The sequence below is a fragment of the Prenolepis imparis genome, unplaced genomic scaffold (assembly GCF_030444845.1).
Source record: "Prenolepis imparis isolate NDT839.2.m4 unplaced genomic scaffold, iyPreImpa1.0 SCAF_5, whole genome shotgun sequence".
NCBI lineage: Eukaryota > Metazoa > Arthropoda > Insecta > Hymenoptera > Formicidae > Prenolepis > Prenolepis imparis.
Window position 1 is genome coordinate 4352660 of NW_028141163.1, and position 11574 is coordinate 4364233.

The 11574-nt window shown below is 33.7% G+C and overlaps 1 protein-coding gene across 1 annotated transcript; it reads left to right on the forward strand.

The window, feature by feature from the left end:
* The first annotated feature begins 10006 nt into the window (after positions 1-10006).
* Positions 10007-11237, forward strand: LOC145936332 (UPAR/Ly6 domain-containing protein cold-like). The gene is made up of 4 exons (XM_083038430.1): positions 10007-10169; positions 10246-10365; positions 10703-10881; positions 10955-11237. The coding sequence occupies exons 1-4, from the start codon at positions 10112-10114 to the stop codon at positions 11039-11041; spliced, it is 444 nt and encodes a 147-aa protein (XP_082894556.1). The 5' UTR covers positions 10007-10111; the 3' UTR covers positions 11042-11237.
* Positions 11238-11574: the final 337 nt, after the last annotated feature.

Here is an 11574-nt window from a genome sequence, read left to right on the forward strand (position 1 = left end):
CCCGCCTCTTCTAACGTCGGTGGCCGCGCGCACGGACTACCTGATAATTTTAGACTCTCGGCGCAGCGACTCGACACTGCTCAGCCTGCGCCGCGCACTCGAATATCGACATCCGCCGACCACGAGACCCGCGAGCCGCACGCGGTGACGGCGGCTGCGAAGAGGGTGGTTAGGCGGAAAGGATGAGAAAGAAAAAAGCGCGTACGATATTTCTCCCCTTTCTTGCTCGCTTCCTTCCTTCCTTCCTTCCTTCCTGTAATCTATAGGTGTCCGGATCGTACTCTTCTCTTATTCTCTTTCCAGGAGGAACGGCTCTCTGCAAACGGGGGAAAGATGATGGCGGCGCCACCCCTCCATGCCTTCATCCGCTTAACCAGACTTTCGCGCGGGTCTCTTTCCTTCCCTCTTCCTCCCTTTCTCTCTTATCTATATATGTAGCACAGATGATGCTCGATCGCTCGGACCGAAAACGTAGGACGAGATAGAGATCAACCTCCCTGCGGGTGGACGATTCTATATCCGCTGTTTAACATGCATACGCGGCAACTTCACGCCGCTGCGGAATCGCATCGCCTCGCGTTCGGCCCTCTTCGACTCGCCTGCGGAAATGCACGACGCGCTCGTTCGTTGATCAGCCTCCGATCCAGCGTCAGACGCTGTCCAGTGTCGGATGGTGCCGGACGATCTCGTATTCTTGATGCGTCACGTACAACTTGCTGCAATCGCAGCTTCCAGGGGGGTAGGTTGTAAAAGCCACACGCGATCTATATCTAATTTCCTGGAAACACACACATGCATAAATATATGTTTGTATCTTATAAATATTTATATTTTAATTAAAACTTTATTCATGTTGAACTTATTCCCTGTTGATTTTACTTTAATCGTGGAATATCTTTCATTATCATTCGTTTGTTATTTTAACTGCTTTCTCAACTGTTTTTTTATGCATTTAATTTAAAATGTTTAATTTTGATATAGTATAAGCTCTTCAAATATTTTCTTAAATATAAAAATAAATATATATACAGCCGCGAAAATTATAGATACACGTGACAAATTTTATAACTGACATCTGCAATTTTTACGAACGACGTTTACTGAACGCGCGTCTAAAAAATATATTTAAGAATGTATATTAAAGAAAAAAATGAAGGAAAATTTATAGATAATGACAGACTTTATATATCGCGAATGGCGGAATGATAATAAAATCGATGACACGGAATTTCGCTAGGGGAGGATGGGCCGCGCGTGCCACGATAATGGGAACAATGTAATGCGATCGTATTCAATGATAATGCAACGGATTCATGCTGGCTTCATCTGCGGAGTTTTGAACCGACAAGAATCTTGCTCGAGGAACTAGCCATCGCGATTCACCCCATCGATCGCGGTTTCTCCCCTGTAGAAAACACAGAAATATGGACTAAGCCGCGTTTAGAAAAGGAAGCCGTCGTAGAATAAGACAGAATAAAGTATCGATATAGCTGATAGTCGACCTCTATTAAGCTAGCAGAACCAAATGGGCAAAATTAAACGGGACATATCACATTATTTAGTACCCATTTTGTACTAATTTGTACCATTAATAAAAATTTTGTACTCCGTGCCGTTTTCAAAAAAACCGTGGCGCTGCCACCTTGAAAAAAAGCTAGCAGGACCACAAAAAGAAAGAAAAAAAAGAATTAAGAGCAGGAAAACAAAGTACTGAATTTGTACTAATTTGTACCATCAAAACAAATTAAATATTTTTATTTATTCGGCAATAAAACAATCCCAATTGATCTCAGCCCTATTAGGTTCAAGAGTAAAGTACTCTTTCTAATTAGCAGAATCAATCGTTACTTGTACACGCGACACGGCATAATATGTACCGTAAAAATATAAAGTTTTAGATTTTGTACCCCCGCCGTTCCTTCGGAAACTATCTCTGACCCCTATCATTAGTACTTTACTCTTGAGCCTGATAGGGGTCGGAGGTTCCCGAAGGAACGGCAGGGGTACAAAATCTAAAACTTTTTATTTTTACGGTACATATTACTTTGTTTTCCTATTCTTAATTATTTTTTTTCTTTTTTTTTTGTGGTCTTGCTAGCTTTTTTTCAAGGTGGCAGCGCCACAGTTTTTTTGAAAACGGCACGGGGTACAACATTTTTATTAATGGTACAAATTAGTACAAAATGGGTACTAAATAATGTGATATGTCCCGTTTAATTTTGCCCAATTGGTTCTGCTAGCTTAATAGAGGTTGATAGTCGCCATCTTTTCGCAGCTCTTGTAATGCGCTTCGCGTTAAAGAGACGAGCTATAGCTTGATCCTAAGCCGGTCAACCGGAAAGACTGTAACCCAAGTTGTGACGCGCGGGTCAATAATACCCCTGGGCTATTTTTAATAACGTGATCATGCACAGAGTAAGAGAGAGAGAGAGAGAGAGAAAGCGCTCATACAACACATACACTCGTGTGAAAACGTGAGCCCTGGATATTCCATGTACCGGAATGTCCGCAAGACATCCCGCAGGATCGCGCAAGTAAAGATTCACCCCAAGTTAAGGAAGCGCTTTCCACGCAAATTAAACGAGTCACCGTCTAGAAAATTGCCCGACAAACACGTATTTCTTTCTCTCTTTCTCTCTATGTGACAATTAATTATCAAATTGACATTAAATTGTGTCAGGCGCGATTAAATTGCGTATGTAGTTAAATGTATTCGAAATTTGGATCGAAGATTATTGAGCGAGAGGAATGAATTTTGCTTATTTTCCAAACTCGATATTTAAATATTCCATTAACGTAATGGACATTTTCATCTTACACACAATTTAGCGATTTAGAAATGTTTGCGCATTCTTCCTCCTGGAATTTATATGAGGAAGAAAATGGTTATGTCATGCGAGAGCCACGATATTATGCGATCCTGATGCGGGATGAAGGGATTTCCGGAATGGATTTATAGTGACACGAAATGATTCAGTCATTTTCCGTCGAATTCCCGCAGATTATATAGCGGATGATTCGATCGATCGAGCATTATCAATTATATTGTATAACTCGGGCGAGAGATATTTGCATGCATTGAAATATGCGCTTCTACGATCATATGCATTCCTCGTCGATCCGCCGTTATTCATATACGATAATAATACAGATTTACATTTATGCACTAATCGAGTTTTCTACCAAGGGACCGATAAATTTTCAAGGAAAGGATAAATTTCCATATGTACCAACCAACATGCGCATTTTCAGACAAGCCAAAATTTATATACGTATTATGTAATTTCGCTCATAGTATCACATTTGTGATTAGCACACGTCTAATTAAATTCGGGAGAAATATTATAATTTTATATGAAGAAATTTTTGGACACACACACACACACACATTATTATATGCGTGTGTATTATATGTATAAGAGTTTATTTACATTTTTTAAGTTAAACTAGAACAACACAAGCGCGCGCTCTATGCGCGCACTATTCTTTAATTTTATTATATATTAAAAAGAATGATATTTTTAAAAAATATGAAGTTTGTTTGAACTCGATTAATATTTTTTGATAGAAATCAGCTGATTAAAACGTTAATTTGCTAATTAAATTTTAAAATAATATGTTATAAAAATTAAAATAGTAATATGTTGTAAATGTAAATAATATGTTATCACACTTTATCCTCGATTAATATTTTTTGACAGAAATCAGCTGATAACTGTCAAAAATGTTAATCAAGTTCAAAATATTATAACATATTATTTAAAACATATTATTATTTTAATTTCTATTAAAGCGTTTATTTGCTAATTCAATTTTAAAATAATGTTTTAAAAATTAAACTAGTAATATGTTTTAAATAATATATTACAGTTCTTTTAACTCAATATTTTTGACAGTTATCAGCTGATTTCTATCAAAAAATATTATTCGAGTTTAAAGTATTATAACATAGTATAAAAAACAATGATGATTTTATATAAAGTTTGTTTAATCTTGATTAATATTTTTTGACAGAAATCAGCTGATTAAAGCCTTAATTTGCTAATTAAATTTTAAAATAAAAATAGGTTATAAAATTTAAAATATTAATATGTTGTAAATAATATATTATAATGTCTTATCTGCGATTATTATTTTTTGACAAAAATCAACTGATAACTGTCAAAAATATTAATCGAGTTTAAAGAATTATAACATATTTACAACATTATTATTTTAATTTATATAACATATTTTTATTTTAAAACTTAATTAGTAAATTAACCCTTTAATCAGTTGCTTTCTGTCAAAAAATATTAATCAAGTTTAAATAAATTTTATATTATTTTTTAAAAACCAAAGAATGGCACGCGAATCGCGCGCTTAGGTTGTTCTAGTCCCTTTCTAAAAAAAGGCATGTTATTGACATTGTTGTCGCTTTTTTGCGATACTAATTGGCTGTCTCGATTCGCGTTGTGCATTATATTCATAGCATCGAGCAGCTGTCATCGCGAGAGTTAGCAGTGTGTTTGACAGTTTGTCGAAAATAAAATAAAATAAAATAAAAAGTATTATAATATATTATATTACTTAAAATATATTATTATTTTAATTATAATAATATATATTGTAAATAAAATAATATGTTATAATATATAGTTATAATATATGTATACTTTATCCGCGATTAATATTTTTTGACGCAGAAATCAGCTAATAACTGTCAAAAATATAAATCGAATTTAAAATATTAAAACATATTATTATTTTATTTTATTTTATTTTGGACAAACTGTCAAACTGCTAACCCTCGCAATGACAGCCTCGATGCTATGAATATAATTTACAATGCATATTGAGGCAACTAATCAACATCACAAAAAAGAGGCAACTTTTAGGCAGCTTGCGAATACAGAATTATGCGCGATTCCATTTTAAAATCAATGGACTATTTTATTCTCAATTTAGCGTCAATATCTCATAAATGATTAATTTAACGCTGCTATATCTTTTCGCGTATATATTACAGATTGTTTCGAAATACACTGTGCACAGAGATGAAAATAAAGTTGAAAAAAAATCTATTTTCCGAAAAATTTGGAAATTGTTTGACGTCTCTTCTTTCAGCGACAAGAAGAATTTTCGCAAAAAAAAGGAACACTCGATCCATTAGCTTAAAATTAAAATTTCACAGTACAGATTATATATATATATATAAACTTGCGAGAATTGACTTGACATGCCTTTTTTAAAAAAGGCCTAGAACAACACAAGCTCGCGCAACGCGCGCACTATTCCTCAAATTTATTTATGTTAAAAAGAATTATACAGAAATCAGCTGATAACTGTCAAAAAATATTAATCGAGTTTAAAGTCCTATAACATTTTATTTAAAACATTATTATTTTAATTTTCATAATATAATATTATTTTAAAATTTATTTAGCAAATAAACGCTTTAATCAGCTGATGTATGTCAAAAATATTAATAAAGCGTAAATTGGCTAATTAAAATTTAAAATAATAATAAATTATAAAAATTAAAATAGTAATATGTTGAAAATAATAAATTATAATGCTTTATCTAGGATTAATATTTTTTCACAGTTATCAGCTGATTTCTGCGTCAAAAAATATTAATCGCGGACAAACTATACATATATTATAACTATATATTATAACATATGATTTTATTTACAACATATTATAATTATAATAATATATTTTAAGTAATATAATATGTTATAATACTTTATTCGCAATTAATATTTTTGACAGAAATCAGCTGATTAAAACGTTAATTTGTTAATTAATTTTTAAAATAAGAATATGTAATAAAATTTATAAAATAATATGCTTTAAATAAAATGTTATAGTACTTTAAACTCGATTAAAATTTTTTGACATTTATCAGCTGATTTCTGCCAAAAAATATTATTCGAGTTTAAAGTATTATAACATATTATTTATAACATTATTATTTTAATTTTTATAGCATATTTTTATTTGGGCAAGAATATATGTATCTAGATTAAAAAATTAACTCCAGCTCGATTATTTAAATATCTCATATTACCTACATGCGTCATATTTAAAAAATTGTATTATTAAAACAAATGAGCTGGAATTATTCCAATAGTTTTAATATCTTATTTGGGCAAGAATATATGTATTTAGATTATAGCGTAGCGCGCGCTTATGTTGTTCTAGTCTTTTTATAAAAATGGCATGTTAAGTCGATTCTCGCAAGTAAGTATTGTTTCTTCTTTTTTGTGCGATGCTGATTAACTGTCTCGATACTCGATACGCGTTGTGCGTTATATTTGTAGCATCGAAAGGCTGTCATCGCGAGGCAATCGTTAGCAATTTAACAGTTTGTCCACAATAAAATTAAATAAAATAATAATATGTTTTACATAATATGTTGTAATATTTAAAGCTCGGTTAATTTTTTTGACAGTTATCAGCTGATATTTCTGTCAAAACATATTATTCGAGTTTAAAGTATTATAACAAATTTAAAACATATTATTTTATTTAATTTGATTTTGGACAAATTGTCAAACTGCTAACTCTCGCGATGACAGCCTCTCGATGCTATGAATATAACGCACAACGCGAATCTAGACAGCCAATCAGCATCGCGAAAAACAGGCAACAATACTTCGAGACTTTCGAGAATCGATTTAGAAAGGGAAAATATTTTTATTAAAATATTTAATAGTAGAAAAATCTAGTTATATACGCATTACTAAATAATTAAATCTACATATCTCTTAAATATAATATAATGTAGAAATTGTATTTTACGCATATACAAATATTTATTATTATAAATTATAAAAAATTATATTATTTATTATTAAATATTCTAAGTATTTTAAAATATAAAATTTGAGATATTTTACATTTATTATTATGCAACAATATAAAATTTGAATCGTTATCGTGAAGATAAATGAATAATCTCACAAATAACAAATGAAAAGTTAAATAAATTCTACTTACCCTATCGTTGCTCCGCCGTTGCCCGATGCCACCCTGGGCCTCCTCGTACAGAAGAAGCTTCGAAACACTTGCACTCGCGTTACTTTTTTTCGCTCGCGACGCGCGCGGCGACGCCCGGATTTTAGATATCACATTTTCGACGCGTTTCGGTAAAACGCGAGAATCGCGAGAGCTTATTCGCGCGCGAATAAAACCGATGCTCTGTTTTTGCGTCGCCACTTATCGGACGGCCTCATCGAACGACGATGATGCGGCGACTACTTCACGACGCACTCAGGAGTCACCGATATTCCAAGAAATGGGCACTACATTTCACCATGTTTTATATCTCACAATTCAACGACGTGGAAATCGCGGATCGACAAGGCCGAAAAACTCCGGAAATTCGAGTCGAAAGTGCAACCGGTAATTCGATCCGCCCGTGTACATGGTAGACTCGCTCATGAAATGGCGTCGCGTCGCGTAACGGACTCGCCCGTGCGACGCAATCACGATGTCGGAACACGATTTCGCGACGCGATCGTATTTATACGATAATTAAGCACGTAAAAACATTAAACTCACGCTCATACTGTCGCGGAGGGGCGATGAGCATGCAAACGTCGATCGCGGACAACCAAAAATACACAGCACACTGGCACTGCCAGTTACGGAACGTGCAGCACGCCAAGGTCGCCAAGTCGTAATGGCGGAGTCTCCTTTCCCTTTCCCGAACTGCCGAGTCGAGCCGAACTCCGAGCGGAGCCGAGTCGAGCCGAGTCGAGCCGAGCTCCGAGCCGAGCCGAGTCGGGCCGAGCCACTACGGCAGCGTTCCACTTAACGCCGCAACGCTCGCGAGCGTTGCGGTCGTTGAGTGGAACGTAGTCTACGACTTTGCGACCTTGGCGTGCTGCGCGTCTCGTAAATGGCACAAGCCTGCCTGTTGTTAGGTGCATTTTCGGTTGTTCGCGATCGACATTTGCACGCTCATCGCCGATCCGCGACAGTACGAACGTGAGTTTAATGTTTTTACGTGCTTAATTGTCGTATAAATCCGATTGCGAAATCGTGTTCCGACATCACGGGCGAGTCCGTTACGCGACGCGACGCCATTACATGAGCGAGTCTATGTACACGGGCGGATCGAATTACCGTTGCGCTTTCGACGCGAATTTCCCGAGTTTTTCGACGTTGTCGATCCGACTTCTACGTCGTTGAAATGTGAAATATAAAACATGGTGAAATGTATTATAGTGCCCATTTCTTGGAATATCGGCGACTCCTGAGTGCGTCGCGGGGGAGTCGCTGCATCATCGTCGTTCGATGAGGTTAGGCCCACCTCCGATAAGTGGGTCTCGAAAAAAGCGGCGACACGAAAAACAGCATCGGTTCTACTCGCGCGCGAATAAGCTCTCGCGTTTTACCGAAACGCGTCGAAAATGTAACATTTGTCGCGAACGAAGAAAAGTAACGCGAGTGCAAGTGTTTCGAAGCTTCTTCTACGAGGAGGAGGCCCAGGATGGCATCGGGCAACGGCGGAGCTACTACAATGGTGAATTATTTATCATTGCTATTTTTATTGCTATTAAACTCAATGTAAATAATTATTTTATTTTTCGAAATATGAATTATTTAAAATTTCACTATATAATTTCCATGTATTTATGTGTTACAGTTTACAACTCCGCTGCTGCGCATCGTATTAGTGAGTCTCAACAATTTATTTAATAAAAAGAATATATCGAGTTTTAAATAAACTTTATATTATTTTTTAAAAATATTCTTTTTAACATATAAAACCGAAGAATGGCGTGCGGTTGTGTTGGTCCAGTAAGTGTATAAAGCGCATATTTTTTATACTTTCTATGATAAATAGATAAAGAAACTATTTAATTAAATGATCAGAATTTCGGTGAAATAGATACATTTATCTAAAAGATCAATAAATTTGAAAGAAGAAATATTAAAGATATTCGCAAATAAATCTAATATTATTATAATGAATATTTCAGATACATATTCTTATAATATATCAAGAAAACACAGAAAGAATTTTCTCTTCGAATTTACCCCAAATATCATGGTAATTGTGGGACAATATGGTATGGAAAGAATTTTATGAGAATTTCTCTGATTAATATTAATTTTTATCGCAATAAAAATAATATCTATCACAATAAAATATAAAATATGTTTGATTTTACTATGCAGTTTAGTAAAATTAATCAAACATGTTTTACATTTTATTGTGATAGATATTATTATTTTTATTGTGATAAATATTAATCAGAGAAATTCTAATAAAATTCTTTTCATACCATATTGTCCCACAATTATCATAATTTTCAGGGTAAATTCTAAGAGAAAATTCTCTCAGTGAACAAAAAGTAAATTTACTTGATTATAATATTTAAATAACAATCTCTTTCCTGTTTAGAAACTTTAAATCTTAATGTTGTTTGAGTAAGTTAAGTTGAATTAAGAATAAAAGCTTTTCAAGAAGATAATCAACGAACTAACGGGTGTATCACAGTAAAATTAATTTTATATTACTTTATTAGAACAAATTATTTAAAGTTATTCTCAATGAACATAATTTCAAATTTAGCTCGATTATAATTATTGATGAAAAATATAAACGAAATACAAAATATTTTGAAACCGCAATATACAAATGCTATTGTATAAAATATATAACTAATCTTTCAGCTTTCTCCATCCAATACATTATTTGAAAACCCACAATCAGAAGTAACAAAATTTCAAAATACATAATTGAATATTATATCTGCTTATTTTTTTAACAATTAATAAAATATTACAAATCAAGGAGAAATATTTTAAAATTTTGCCAGGAAGAATTTTTTCCTCAGGCTTAGGTCTGTTCGTGTTGACTGAACTCGCTGCACTAGTTCAGAGGTTATCTTTTTCCTTTCAATGTCGAGGAAAAAAGATAGACTCTGAACTAGTGCAGCCAGTTGAGTCAACACGAACAGACCTCTTATAGGGATCTTTACGCACCTCTGTGACGATACGTCACTGATTCGCATGGGGGGATCTGTCAGCGCATTTGAAGCTGACGGATCATAGCTCGCTTGTTGTGTCTCGCGATAAATTATATATAATACTATCACACTTCATCGAAATGCCGAATTTCACGATGTGGCATTTCGCGCTACTCGTTATCTCGTGCGTGTCGTTCGGTAAGTAATTAAATCTCGAGCATTCCACTCTCTCTTTTTTCATACTTTGTTATTCTCTATGATACTTTTATCGCAGGCCACGCCCTGGAGTGTTACGTTTGCACGGATCAGGAAGGCAATCAGGATAAGTGTCTCAATACTATTAAAACCTGCGAACAGGGACAGGATTCCTGTCTTACAGAGATCAAATGGGGCAGTGAGTATCATTGTCGATACTTTACAATGCAGGGCTTCTTTGAGGTTATGTGCGGTGTCGCGCGCGTACACTCAACTTTTTTTATATCTCTTTTAATTTAAACAACTCGAACAACTATCGTTTAATCACTCTTTATTGAAATTGATGAGAAAGTATTTAATTATAATTGTAGTGTTGATATCTCGAATAACAATATGGGTTTTATTTTTTATTTATAAATTTTCAATTAAGAGGATAGTCAAGTTAATGTATTATCTTTGAGTATAGTAAGTTGATAGTGCATGATATTGAATTTCTGCATTTAATAGTACTATTATAAGTTTAACGTTTGTTATAGGTACGCCGTATTGGTCTCAAGGTGCAAAAAAACAGTTTTATGTTTCTAAAAAATGCGGCACTAAAAAGGAATGCGAGAGATTGCAACGGAATAATATGCCTGATTGTACTTACATCTGGTATCAGGACTGGAAGTGTTCTTCTTGCTGTCAAGGTGACAGATGTAACTATTACGTTATTGTAAGTATTGCTTTCCTGTGAGTATAACGATTTGAAACGATATATAAGTATAAATATTTCATACTTATTTCAGTCTGCTGGAAACGAAACAAAATTACATAATGGAATATTTGCCATAACAATCCTACTCTCATTGTTGGGCACATCAAGGTTTAAATGACAATGACTCCACAGAAATGATTAGGGTTGACGTTTTAGTCAGCTGACAAATAATAAATCTCAGCACTGTAGACTGAATATATAAAATCTCTTTTTTACGACGATAATTAACGAATATTATACATATATACACAAGATAGTTTAACATTTTTCTAATTTGTCTCAATGCATCATATATATTTCAAAAATCTAATCTTTTATATTGTACAGTCTTGTCTCAGAATATTGTGTTTGCTAATAGTCTTATAATAAGTGTTCACATTCATGTAAATTAATTACGCGAACGTAAATGCCTTTATAGTGGTTACAGTCATTTCACAAATATTTATCAAATTTAAATCTATATGATCTCTAACCATATTGTAAGACACATATATTCCGTCCACTTGGAACGATATATTCCATTTGTTATAATATATGATATACATATATATGCACATATATGTAAAAATTCGTATATTAACAAATATTATTTGTTATATATACATAATACAAGATCCGTCCATTTTCAAATTATATTTATAGCTAACAATT